Source organism: Canis lupus, chromosome 4, assembly GCF_048164855.1.
Source record: "Canis lupus baileyi chromosome 4, mCanLup2.hap1, whole genome shotgun sequence".
NCBI classification, from domain to species: domain Eukaryota; kingdom Metazoa; phylum Chordata; class Mammalia; order Carnivora; family Canidae; genus Canis; species Canis lupus.
The window spans coordinates 63,067,525-63,082,226 of NC_132841.1; the positions used below are offsets into that span (position 1 = coordinate 63,067,525).

General features: G+C 36.6%; 1 protein-coding gene across 1 annotated transcript in view; it reads right to left on the reverse strand.

The window, feature by feature from the left end:
- Positions 1–4,663: 4,663 nt before the first annotated feature.
- Positions 4,664–14,702, reverse strand: part of ITGA1 (integrin subunit alpha 1) — a 158,718-nt gene continuing 148,679 nt past the window's right edge. Inside the window, exons 28-29 of the mRNA XM_072824649.1 lie at positions 13,619–13,735; positions 4,664–8,140 (exon numbers count right to left, since the gene is read on the reverse strand). Of these exons, the coding sequence (XP_072680750.1) occupies positions 8,096–8,140; positions 13,619–13,735 (162 nt within the window). The 3' untranslated portion in view covers positions 4,664–8,095. The remainder of the gene's footprint in view (positions 8,141–13,618; positions 13,736–14,702) is intronic.

Below are 14,702 nucleotides of genomic sequence, written 5' to 3' on the forward strand. Positions count from 1 at the left end.
CTTTTTCAAGGATTGTTAATAAAATATCCCAGTTGATTTTGCATAATCATTGAAGCCATACTTGCTATTGGATAAGACTGTCTTTTCCATCTTCCCCTATGGACTCCTTGCTGTCCAGCCCATCTCACCCCTGCTTGAAGAATTAGGTAAAAAAGTGATTATTTGACATCTAGACTATGGAAGATTCTAGTATGGCATGTATAAAGATTATTAAATTAGAATGTGAGAGGGAATAGTTTTTCTTCTTATTGTCAGCTCCAGAGTAAGGGAAAGATTTTGATGGCTATCACCATTTTAATACTAAAAAAATTAAAAATAGGATGTTACATTTTTAAAAGGTACAGGGTACCATGTTCTCTATGATATCAAGTATATCAAAATAGAAATAAGTAAAAAATAAGCATGTATGCTCAGAAAAAGGACAATTTGATGTTAGTATTTTCTAGTGTAATGACTGTTTTTAAATTATTTTTCTGTTTTTCAGAGTGTCTACAATGTGTATATGTTTCCTTTTACCCTATTTCTTTCCTGATTTAAAAATGGATACTCACTTATTTAAAAACATGTCAAATAATATAACTATTCTGGAGAAGAAGATAGAAGTCACCTGTAGTCCTCATTGATCACTGCTATTTGGTGAACATTTTTCTTGACATCTGCCTATGAATTATTACATTAATTTTATAAAAGTAAAAAGAGGCACCACAAAGCATAATGTTGCGCCTATGCTCTGGATCTTACGAATAGCAAATTCTGATGTATGTCATTTATTTTATAGCAAATATATCCAGATTCTTTTCTAGTACATTCCCTGTGTATTGTCATCTTGGGAGAGAAAAGACAGGGCACTGGGGACATGTGCTGACACAAATTAGTACAAGACCTTCTAAATAACCTCTTCATAACTCAGCTTGTTTCTTCTGCAAAAATACCTCAGTCACCCTACAGCATGGTTTGAAGATGAAAACATGTATAAGATGAACATGTGTGATTACTACTAAAACTCCTTCCTATATTTTCTTCTAGCCCTTATATGTTAAATAATTTTATTTTTTTGAATTATAAGTTAAATAAAAAAATAACCCTTTTCCCCTCACTTCTTAGTATTTTTTGTTTCTCACCATGTGGTCCAATCTATTGTTATACAACAGACTATTTATTATTAAAACATCTCATTAGAAAGAGATATGTAGTAATATGGATTCTGTGGTTTTTGTGTCAAGTTTGCAAAAGACTAATCACATTGCTGTATTGTGTACAGGAAACACCACAGACATACTTAGTTTGCTTGTTTTTTCCTTTTAGTCTATCAAAGTGAAAACCTACTAAGGAGCTAAAAAAAGTTGGAGCTTTGGAAGAAATACTGATCTTGGATACAATTTATGTACTTAAAATCACAGCAATCCCATTCTTCTTTGAGTCATTTAAAAAAACTAATAGATAAGACAGGATGCTCCTTTATCTTTGACGTATGATATGCAGCTGATGCACAAGATAAGAAAGAATTATACCAAAAATACCAAACCTCTGACCTCAAATCAGTGTGCAGGACACAACATATCTTGGATATTCAAAATACTCTTTTATTATCTCATCTATTTCTAATTATATCAGTTTGATGACTATGACCTGATAAATGATCTTTAAAAATGGGTTTAAGTTAGGCATCTCATAAATTACTAGAGTCTACAAGGTTGCACTTCATTTGTCTTTGAAGGAGATTAAAGCATTTTATTCTAATATATTTGTCCAATAAAAGTCTTATAGAAATGCACATACCTTTAAGTTATTCATTTTAGTAAGTTTATTCTGAGGTAAATAAAAAAATACACAATGCAATATATCTTATGTCAGACTATGCTGAAAACTTTATTGGAGTGATATGATACATGTTTCAGGGCAGTAGTTATTATACACAATAGTTTTCTTTTTAATCAAATAGAAACGATTCTTCATACTGTCTGCTAACAATTTTACAGCCTCACAGTAGTAATACACAGTACACCATTCTCTCCACAGGCCAATGTTTCCTATGAAGAAAGCAGAGAGACAGCTGTTGCATCCTGAAAGAAGGCCAGGAGGTGTCAGAATTAAATGCGAAGGATCAGGATATCCTGTGTGAAATTATTCCAGTATGAAGAAGACCTGATGTGTTGCTGCTTCAAATGACTGTTTTTACTTGAGACAAAGTATATTAAACTCCAGGAAATTAGCCCCAGCTAATAAGCAAGTAAGAATATACTTTTATTTAATCAACAATTTACATGTGTTAGTATTGTGTGTGGGTATGATGTGGTCTAAGGGAGCTTGTGGTATTTTGAGGAGGAAGGGTGTATATATAAAAGATAAGTAGCTTCATTTCCTCTCTCCTGCTCCATTTTCTTTTCTCTCAAGATGCAAGCTGCCGGGGTTGGCCAGGGGCCGGCGGGGGGGGGGGGGGGGGGAGGGCATGACAGGAAGACTGCCACCTGGCACTGGACCTACCATGCTACTCTCTATCTCTCAGAAAGCCACGATCAGTTTCTGTGTGGGGCTTACCTTCTGCTGGGTTCTGCTGTGGAGGAACAATATGTCAGTTTTCTTCATTCCATCTCTCTCTTAAAAAATGGGGGGTGGGAAAAAGTAATGTCTACTGGGAATTGTTCAAGAGGATACCTGGCTTTCATTCTGTGTTATCTGGAAGATCTCTCTTTAAAATGTTGTCCTCAGTCTATATGCACAGATTGAATAAAAGATTAAGCATTGAGTCTCAGTCTTTTGCAGAAGAGCTTCTAAAATTCCACTTAGTCTTTTTTTTTTCCATGAAGATGTGACTTGAAATATGGTAAAATCAAATATCATAGTTAGGAGTGTCACTAGTCCCTAGTTTACTGTCATGAGTTCCATGGTGTGTCAGAGAATTAAAGGATTTCCAAACCTCAATTCAGCAGAAAAACACGCAACCACCCAAAGTCCTGCAAGACGCACAGGGCTTATAATGGCCTTGCCAAGGAAGTTCCAAATCAAAACAAAACATCCCCACTGTGCACTTGAGAAGAGAAGATACCAACTGGAAGGCAGAAGGCAGAGAGATTCTGCAAATGGGCTCTGACTTCTCCTGCCTAGTCCTCACAGCACTGAAATCCTCCAACCAGTGGCAGGAGGGAAATGCAAGGAAGTCTTACATAAAGTTCTGAACTCATTAGTTTTGGGGAAAATGTTTTAATATATTTAAAAAGGAAAAACTGATCTGAAAGCAGAGTACATTTGAAGTGATAACTCACCCTTCCATATTTTTCAGTATGGTAAATTTTTGGCAAGAAGTGCTTATGTGATATGGGGTGGGGCCAAGCTGATCTGGGGTGTAGTGAATTCAGGGGTTAAGCTCAGGACATTTATAGAGGAAGAATTATACATTCCCATGAGTTAAGAACTGGACCTCCTGGTGTCAGATGTCAAGAAGACAATGGGGCTGGGGCTTAAGAGCCAACATATGCTCCTTCAGGTTTCCTTAAGGTCGATGGTAAAAGGCTGTAGTTGGAATTTCTAAATTCAAGATTAAATTTTAATATGAGGATCAAAGATGCTGATTTGTTCACCAGATTATAATGTTAGACATTTGCTCTATTTTTATTGTTTTACATAAGATGTTGCACAATAGTGCTTCCATTTGGGAAACAGCAGAATTGAGTGTTTTGCAATGTACTGCAGAATTAACATCTAGGGGTGGTTTCAGAAGTTCTGTGTAGGAAAGGTTTAGGGAGAGTAGTTTGATATGAAAGGGGTTGCCCAGTGGACTCTCCTTGAAACTGTGTTTGAATTAAAAAATCTGCTGTTAAATTAAATTAAAAGATAGCATCACTCTGAAGACTTTATAGCCCTCTTTTAATTTTTTGGATTATTAAATCCATGGCTGAGGATGGGGATTGTGGGGTGTTGATGGCCACATCCAACCAGTCCTTCCTGTAACCTTTGGTGTAGTTGTTGACAGTCTCCCACAAAGGGTTGTAAATCAGGTAAAGATATTCCTTCTTTGAAGTACAAGGCATTTTGTCCCCATTACGTTATGCCTATATCATGTTATGCCTTTAGAGTGTCGGAGAACCAAGGCCTGAAATCACATATAAATGATCAGTTCACTGAAGCTGATATTCACAGCAAACAGAGAGCACATGTGAACAGATTTTTCTCCAATAGTCTTGAAAAATCTCCCTTGGTGGCAGTGGGGGGATGACTAATGCAGAGGACGTGAGAAGCACTGAAAGTAAATGAAGGATGCATAGGATATTATTTTGTAAAAAAAAAGATTTGCCAGAAGCCTCTTCATTTGAACAATAATGTGACCGCACCTAGAGCATGAGTCATGTTCTGAGCCTGGGTCTTCCCTAGTTTTCTCAGTGTTGTGCGAAGCTAGATAGTTTTTTCACACGGTGCAGATTACCACAGGTCTGACAAAGACATTACCCTCTACCACACTGCATGGAAGCTGGAGGGGTGGCTGTTCACTCCATAAACTGTGGCCTTTTCAGGGGATGCTGGGAGAGAATGTGCGCACAGCTTTTCACAGCCACTACAACCCAGCTTAGGCAAACACTGTGCAACCATCTTTGGCTTTTGGTGTAGATATTTGTTTTCCAATTGAGTCTAGATATTGGTTTTGTAAAAGGAAAAGAGAATAGATATATTTATAGGTATTTGCATGTGTAGGTACATTTATTATGATTGACTAAGCATCAAATTTTGCAAAAAAAAAAATCTCCCCTTACAAGCCTCATTTTAAGCATACTCATGACATGGAAATATTCAGAGATTAAATTGCCCATGACTCTAAGGCTTAGATAAAATAATCGAATAAACTGGACAACTGAATTTCAAGTTGGATCACACAAATGACAAATATTTGCAAAGGATGAACTTTCATAATCTTGCTCTAGAGCTCTGGATTCCTAGAGAAAGTAAAATAGATTCTCTGTGGCTGTAAAAGTCAGACTTTCATTGTGTCACCCTTTATATTTTCTTACTTTCAACTCCTTGCTTCTCCTGAACGTTTATATCATTTTCTTAATATTAAAGAAAGGCTATAATTCTAGAAATTGAAATTGAAGAATGAGGGACTATGTAGCATTATATCTTCTGGGCTTGAGATGAGACTTTAAAGCATAATTTGAAATATGATTATATTGTGTGTATTTATGTATGTATATATATATCTAACATGTATCTCTGTATATCTATCATCTATCTATTGTCTATTATTATCACCTAATCTATTTCAATAGTGTGCTGAAGCCAGTTTATACTGGTCCATGAGAGCTGACAGATCAATTTTCAGGAGTTTTGCAAGCTGGTTAGCATTATTTTGGTAGCTTGAATATGGCTATGGCAAGACTATTTAAATCATGGAAATTGGCAAATGATACAAATTGGGGGTTATTTTTCCTCCTGGAGACCCAGCTGTTGAATAATTTACCAATATACCATTCTAAGTTTGGTCTGGAAAGGGACTTCATACATATTTTAGTTCACAGTAGAAGAAATAATCAATTTTGTAAATTACCAAAGTTAAAAGTTTTTGGCATAAGCTCAGTCTTAAATAGCACTCACTTTTCTTATTAATATGTACTTTAGTATAAAATAATAGTTTAGTATATTTCTTAATCATTGACTATGTATTAGTACTGAACATTTGCACTGTTGACTTTTATTTTAATCAAAACATCCACATATACATCTTTTAGATAGTTGCAGAGCTATGCACTAAAACTAAATATTATTGAAAATGAATGAGTGAATGAATGAATGAATGAATGAAAATGGATGAATCAAATTTTTCTTATTGGTGTAGCTTTTGTGTTTATTTTGGTCACTTTTGTCAAATGCTGTCATTTGGTATTTTTGAGGTATTTTGTATTTGATTTGTGTTTGTGCATTCATGTGTGTGTGTACATGTGTGTTTACATAGACATACAGATGCTCACATATATACACACATAAAGCTCAACAAATAATAGTATTAGGGAAAAGTGATATCTGGTTCATTAAACATTCTACTTGAAAACTGGGAACGGCTTATGTTAAAAATTATGCCAGGCTTATCAGTAGTTATTTCATCTGTCCCCATGGCTGTCTTTTCTAACAAGTTTAAAATGCCGTTGTTTCCATCTTTCCCCTCTGGTTAATATATTTGGTTTAAATGCATGTGAATTCTTTGCCAAGCAGTCATAGAGGCCAAGTGTGAATTTAAATTCACCTGTTAGATTAACTTCTAAGAATGTGCTGAGATTGGAGCAATGCTGCCATACAGGCTGTGCACCGGAGTTGTGCGACATGGTGACTCTGAGTAAGAGAGACCTGAATTCTGTTGGGAAAAGAAAGAACATATGGGAAGAATGATTTCTGAACCTGGAGACAGGTAATGGGAATGAAGGAAATTCCCAAAATGGACATTTCTGAACACTGACAGGCCAGCAGGAGGATATCAAATCTCTGGAAGATTGAGCCTTCTAGTATTGATGACCTTGGCATTCCCTAGGTGCATGGCTTTGGTTGTTGGATCTTAGACATAGATGTGGAGAACCATGAGGTAGGCCAACTCTGAGTCCTCGGAGAATTCCTTGGAAATTAGTTTTAAAAGTGAAATCCATAGCATTTAATTTCTCCCTTGATTTGATGCTTTTGAGATAAGTAGAATACAGGACTTTCTGGATAAGGTGCTGGACAGGTGCTGGTCTTGCGATGGTCAGCCAGGTGGTGAGATGGAGTTGTTGCAGAAGTATCAGCAAATTTTACAGCAGTAGTTCACACATGCAGCTATGATACATTCATTCATTGTTACTTTCCTAAGAAACAGAGCCACCTAGGAGCTTATTATGCTACAGTAGAGTCTGATGCACCATAGTGATTACTTCAGGAGCAAAGAAGCTCATACAGAGGTGTGATATCTCTCTGTCGGGGCAAAGTTTCAAGCCTAAGATTGTTTAAAATACATTTCTGGCGTTCTATTTAAATATGATTATGCCACACTAAAAAGCAGTGGCTTCTTGGTAAAATGCAATACTGAAATGGAATGTGCCTTTCATAAAAAAAAAGAAATGTGTTTGGAAAATTAAATACCTTTTAAAAAAATTAAAAATAAACATACTCTCACAGCTTGAGGGTTTAAATGAACCATGTGCCAAGGAGTTGAGAAAAGTCCTACTTTTGGTTACATCCTGGGACCCCTAACGTTCAAAAGCCTCTCAGCAAAGGTGACTTCAGCGTTTCCGGGGCATCAGCCTGCACTGTCCCGTTCTGTTCAGAAGCCGTCGTAGCATATTCCACACATACCATGGCTTGTCATGTCAAATCGCTGGTACGCCCCACAAAACTGCTGTGAAGTGTTTTCAGCATAAAGTTTTGAGTTTTAGGGCTCATGTCAAAATTAAGCATGTTCTATGAAAGCTTAAATTAATCCATTCAGTGAGCTGCTTTTAAGCAAGTCTAGCTTGATTTTTCCATCAGCTCAACAGTTTCCAAACACTTTAGGAAAAAAACAAACCCACACTTCCCAAGTACAGAACCCAACACAAAGATGTTGAATGTATTCTTTGTGACTTAATTCTATTTTCAGTCCATATTTTATATATACGTTAATCAGAACAATTTTCTCATTTGAACAGGGAGAAGTGATTGTTTTCGGTTAATTCCTTTCTTGTCATTTACATATGTTAACTATCATGCTGAATGTGGCTATCCATCAGGAATCAATGGAAAAAGCTTAATTTATCAATGATCATAAAAATCTTTTTATGCATTCCTTAAATACTCTGAATGCTGATTTAATATATAAATATAGGTGTACATGTTATTCTTCATCTTCAAAACACTTTGTAATTTTACTTAAATAACACAAATGACTATTTAAAATATTTTTCATCATTTTATAAAATATATCTTTATGGTATTGTTTTTGGATCTTCTTTGATCTGTTATTTTCCAAGTGATTAATCCCTGATGGATTATGTAAAGTTACGTGACTATGTCTTTAATTGTATTAATAAATTTCTTGTCACATATTTGAGGCAAACCTGAGGATAGATCATTGAATAATTATTATTTTTTTCTCCTATTAATTATGTCATTTCTCCATTTTCTTCTTTAGTGGTCTTTTGAAGAATCCAATCTGTTGAGAAAATACCAAATAGTAACACAATTAATTATTTGAATTTATGTAATAAATACTAATTTACTTGGATAAAATTTAATTTAATACTATGTTAGTGATTCTGGGCATACAAATAATTAATATAATTGAGAGGATTTTTTTTCATTGACCTATTAAGTAATACTGAATGTCAAGAAATGACATTTATCAAATTGCTATTTCATCTTAAACTTTTTTGTTGGTTAAATATAATCATGTCTCCTAGTAAAAACTAGTACATGGAGTGAACTAACTTTATTATTATTTTTTAAAGATTTTATTTATTTATTCATGAGAAACAGAGAGACAGAGAGGTAGAGACACAGGCAGAGGGAGAAGCAGCCTCCACGCAGGGAGCCCGATGTGGGACTTGACCCCGGGTCTCCAAGATCAGGCCCTGGGCCGAAGGCAGCGCTAAACCGCTGAGCCACCCAGGCTGCCCGAGTGAACTAACTTTAAAAGGTTCTGGGAAGACATTTGGGAAGACATACAAACTACAGTTAGCTGGCATTAAATGGCACTTTCCCACCATCTTTTTTCTCACAGATATGGCAGAGAAATTCCATCAAATCACTGATGGTCATAAATTGAGGTCATTAGAGCTGGTGGGGAATTTGGCACATGTACTATGGCTTGAGAGGTGGGGGAGATATTGTCTGGATTAACTTTAAATGTGTTAGAACATCTGCCTTTATAGGTTTGACAGGAAGTACCTCTTGAAAAACATGCTGTATCATTTGAATATGAAAAGGATCTCACTGAACATAGAAGAAATTTCACCTAGAGGTGAATGTGGGTAACTTTTCATTATACTTTGTAATTTGGGGCATTATAAAAATTATGTGCTTTATTTATTTCCTATTGTACATTATAATAAAAATAAGTATAGGGGCTGGAAGTGACCTTTGTAATAATCTCATCTAAAACCTGGATGGCTCAGTTGGTTAAGCATCTGCCTTTGGCTGAGGTCATGATCCCAGGGTCCTGGGAATCCATCAAGCTCAGCATCTGGCTCTCCTCCCCACTCATTCTCTGTTGCTATATCTATTTCTCTCTCAAATAAATAAATAAAATCTTTAAAAAATAAAATGTGGGTATTTTAAATAAAAGAAAATAAGGGTCCTCAAGAGTTTTTTTTAAAGTCTGTGTATTTTTTTTTAATTAGAGAGCAGATTATAATAGTTCAGACAATGAGTTAATTCTTTGAAAGTATGGTACCTCCATATAATTTTAATCATGAAATTATGGTAAATTATGCAAGGGAATGATATATTTTAAAAAAATCATTACTGAGTAACTGCTTAGATGGGATAAATGGTCAAAAATGCAGTTTTAAGTTAAAGACGGTAACTTCCTTATGTCTTCCACCATGGCAGGGCTTTATGTCTTCCATCATATCAGAACCTAGTTGGTGGCAGATGAGGAAAAGGTGACAATAGACAAACATGAAAAAATATGAAAAAACAATAAATTTGTCCTGCAGTTCTATGTCTCAGAGTTTTTCTCTTTAAGCCAACAATAAAAGTTCTGGATTCATAAACTATCAGGCCTACAATGTTCTGAATTGAAAATAAATCAGACAAGGCTTTTTACAGAAACAGGTGGTAAATTGTAAGACTTTTCTTTCTCTCTTGTCCTTCTTATTTCAGATTTATTTATTTATTTGAGAGAAAGAGAGAGAGAGAAAGAGAGAGCTAGCAGGGGGGAGGTGCAGAGGGAGAAGGAGAGAGATGAATCCCAAGCAGACTCCCTGATGAGCATGGAGATGTAGGGCTCAATCTCATAACTCAGATCTGGGCTGAAATCAATAGTTGGATGCTCAACTGACTGATCCACTTAGTGCTCTATTTTAAAACTTAATTGTGTTATCTGAACTTTTCCACTAAACTAATTCTATTAACAAGGTTGTTAGTGGAAATCGGGTCATAAGAGTGGAGACTAGGTAAAACAGTACATAGCTTAAAACTGGCTGGGGCTGATACCATCCAGAATTAAAAACAAGTTAAGTTTGTTTTCAGTGTCCAGACTTACAACTTTCACTTTCCTTCTTTGCTTTTCCATATTTACTTATTGGTAAGTAATAGATCTTATTTATGCTTCCTTAGTTCAAAACCCTATGGCAAAGGGTCAGATTTAACAGTACCTGGTAGAAATTATGTGCTTACTGACTATAATATGGAATAAATGTTGAATGAATAAATTTAACTAATATATAAAAGACTAAAAAATGATGGTGTTATTCCCCATCCACGTCAACCAAGGATATACATATTGGATGAAGAATAAAGCTTTAGGATTAGTAAATAAATCATCAGAGATGGAACTTTAGGCATCAGTATGAAATCAAGTTAAGAGAGAAAAATGTTCTGCTTTCTTAGAGTTCCTCTGTGGGCTGAGTCTCATTCCATTCTCTTGGTTATTTTTTTTTTTTTTTTATTTATGATAGGCACACAGAGAGAGAGAGAGGCAGAGACACAGGCAGAGGGAGAAGCAGGCTCCATGCACCGGGAGCCCGACGTGGGATTCGATCCTGGGTCTCCAGGATCGCGCCCTGGGCCAAAGGCAGGCGCCAAACCGCTGCGCCACCCAGGGATCCCCATTCTCTTGGTTATATTGGCCTGACTGGACTTCTCCCTCAATGTGTGGTACTATATTCCAGAACATGTTTCTCAATCTATTTAAACCTGTGCCCCCTAAAAGCCTTCTCCCTTCTTCTTCTTCTCTCCTCCTCCTCCTCCTTCTTCTTCTTCTTTTCTTCTTCTTCTTCTTCTTCTTCTTCTTTTCTCCCTTCTTCCTTCTTCTTTTTAAAGATTTTATTTATTTATTCATGAGACACACAGAGAGACAGAGAGAGAGAGAGAGAGAGTGAGAGAGAGAGGCAGGAACATAGGCAGAAGGAGAAGCAGGCTCCCTGTGGGGAGCCCAGTGTGGGATTCAATCCCAGGATACCGGGGGCACGACCTGAGCCAAACAACAGCCACTCAACCACTGAGCCACCCAGGCATCCCAAGCCTTCTCTCTTCAATAGTAAGTATATTAAGCTACTACTAAGATTTTGAAAAACTTTAATTTCTACCATGTGTACTGCAAGGATAAATTATATAAAGACTGTGTTTTTTGAAATAGACTCATAGCTCCAGGAAGAATCTGGCCTGTCCCCTGTATGGAGCCTGAAAGTTCCAATGAATTTCCAAAGTGGTCAGATTTGGAAGAAGCAAGAAGAAAGGATAGTCCTGAGGTTTCTGCTCCAGGTCAAATTAGTTTAAAAAGATCCCTGGGGATGAGAGTAGCTCTTTTGAGTCTATTGCAGACCAAATACATGCATGCTTCAGGGAAGTTCAACATGGATTTGAAGCAGGAGGAGGGGCAATTAATTCTTTTTTAGTATAATGGAGCTGCTGAAAGTCTGAATCCAATCAGGGACTCTCATTCCAAAACAAAATATTCTTATACATTTCAGAAAGTTCATGAACCTCTTGAACAAAACCCAATTCCTGGAGTTCCAGAATAAAGAGCACTGCCCATAGCCTCTAGCAGTGGGAGATACTGAAAACGGATGGGCTTCGCTGACAGATCGTCTCTTGCATCCAGTCCTTTACTAGCTGGTAATCTTGGGAGTTACTTAACTACTCTTTGTTTTAATGTCATCAAATATGAGATACAGTTAAAATACATAGTTGGAAAGGTTGTAAGGAAAGCAAGAGCAAATAAAAGGAAGAGAGAACACAAAGTAAGGGTTTCATTAACGGTGTTGGCACCGAAGTAAAATGGTCTGGATTTAGGTCCTTGCTCTGAACCTGATAAATCATGTGGCTTCAGGGAACATATTTAACTCTTGTACATGTCAGTGTCCTCATTAACAAAATGAGGCTCAGGGCCATGTCTTTCTCAGAAGGTTGATGTTAACATTAAAGTGGAAAAGTTTTAATAGTTCTTATATGCGGAAGGCCCGCAGTCTGTTCTAATTCTCTTCCTGTCTACTGTAAAGTCACAGTTCTGATTGCTGGGTCTCTCACTGAAGTGGTTGAACTAACCACCTCTCCTGGTCAGATGGTCAGAGCAGTCCAAACGTTGCTAAATGACCTTCCTTCCTGGGCCAGAAGAGATCCAAGAAGCCAGCAGAATGTATCAACAAAACATTTACTGGATGGAAGAATGTGTTTGTTTTTACCTTTATGCTCCTTCAGGCTGGTGACCAAAAAACCAGTGGAATAAACCATATTTGTTTTTGTTTTTTTTTTCAATTTTTATTTATTTATGATAGTCACAGAGAGAGAGAGAGAGAGAGGCAGAGACATAGGCAGAGGGAGAAGCAGGCTCCATGCACCGGGAGCCCGATGTGGGATTCGATCCCGGGTCTCCAGGATCGCGCCCTGGGCCAAAGGCAGGCGCCAAACCGCTGCGCCACCCAGGGATCCCAACCATATTTGTTTTAAGCAGAGATATGCCACCAGAGAAAACCTATCTGAGTACCAGCTCTGGCTTTCCTTTTCCCTCCTAAAACTATATGGGCAAGTGCAGTGCTCAGAATAGAAGAGCACACTGGAAGAAATCAACAATAAAATGCTCTCTGTAATAGAGGTGCAGATAAGTGAAGAAACCATTCTTTACTTCAAGCACAGCCTCAACCCCACTAAGCCAGGTCTTGGGTACCACGTTGTGGCAAAACCAGGTATTACACACACAGCATTGATAATCCTGTAAAGTGAGAGGAGGAGCTGGAGGTTTGAGAAAGCAAGGAATTCTGTCTTAGAGACTTTGCTGGAGAAAGCTATTTACTGAACTAAGTGCTACTGACCTACATCTTTAACTTGGCTTTGTTTATCATCCTCTATGAGTGTAATCCACCCCTCCCCAAAGAAAGTTAGTTACTGTAAGAGAGTCAAAAAGGATAGGAATAGTTGGCAATTTTGTGGGACAGAAATTTTTTATTGAAACTATTTGATTAAAAGAGAATTCTGCTGCTCTGGTATTGGAAAAATAAATATGTAACCACAACCTGGTTTAACAAAGTTTAGCTATTCAATAAAACAACTTGGTAAAACACAGAGTGGTATTATGTTAGTATAAACACCAATTTGATGTTTCATTAGAAAAACATTAAATTCAACTTTTCAATGGGATTTTATTCTTTATTAAATTTAGTATAAATGCTATTGTCTTAGTTCTCTTTATAATTCTCAAGGTAATAGACATATAAAGGTCTTTTACAATCCTAACATCCAGAGAGACTCATCATGATTTTTGGATTTGTTGATATATTTTTTCTTTTATAAAACTGAGATTAAGTTGTGCACAACGTTTGAGATACACATTTTTTCTTTTGTCTTGGTCACCACTTCAATATTTTTAATGGGTGTATACTACTATATTACACAGCATGGATAAATAATAATTTATGTCACCAATTTGCTGTTGATAGTTGAAATAGGAAGTCAAAGGAACTTTGGTTCTTACCTTCCACAGTGCTAATATAAGCAGCATTAATAGCAATAATCCAGCAAAGGCACTCAACAGGATGACCCATAATGGCACTCTGCCTGGCAGCCCATCTTTGGATATTTGAATGGCAAACTGAAATTTATTAAACAAGACTGTTAATATTGATAAACACCTGTTATAACTCCTGGTATGTTGAGTTCTTGCAGGCTATAATTTTCTAGCAAACAATGTACTTAATCTGATTACTACATACAGAGAAAAAAATGAGTTTATATTTAAAAATGCCCTTCATCTATTCAAAATCTCTAAGCATGTCAAATTTATTATTACCCCAAATATTTATAATTGTGTGCTCTAGAAATGTATACATAAAGAATAAACCATCTATGAATCAGAATGCTCAGGAGCAGAGGTGAATTTAACTCAGTAAGAACCAAGAGTATTATATATTTTAAAGATTTATTGATGGACTTTACTGCATTATCATGATGGTTAAAGTTTAGGCTGGAACATTACCACAGGTTGTTGACATAAAAACCTGAGTAGGTCTTTTTCTAATTCTAATTTTAATGTGCTTTATTTTTTGTCTACAAATTTACATATGATTTTCATATAGTAAAATGCACAAATCTCAAGTGTACAGATAACATGAATTTTTGTGCATATATTCACTCCCATATACTTTTTATCATAACACACTGTCTCTGCCAATCGACTTTAGTCTATAAATTATGTCTTAACTGAAGCGAAACTTTGAAGTAAACAGCTTTTGGTGTTCTAGCTACTCAGCATGGCATCCAAATCACAGTGAAACTTGTCTGCCTTGTGTCTCATCCCTAGGTTTCTTTTTTTTTTTTTTTTTTTTATTTATTTATGATAGTCATACAGAGAGAGAGAGAGAGAGGCAGAGACACAGGCAGAGGGAGAAGCAGGCTCCATGCACCGGGAGCCCGATGTGGGATTCGATCCCGGGTCTCCAGGATCGCGCCCTGGGCCAAGGGCAGGCGCCAAACCGCTGCGCCACCCAGGGATCCCTCATCCCTAGGTTTCTGAGAAAAAAAACTAATTCAGTTTAGATATCAATGACTGATGATAGCTC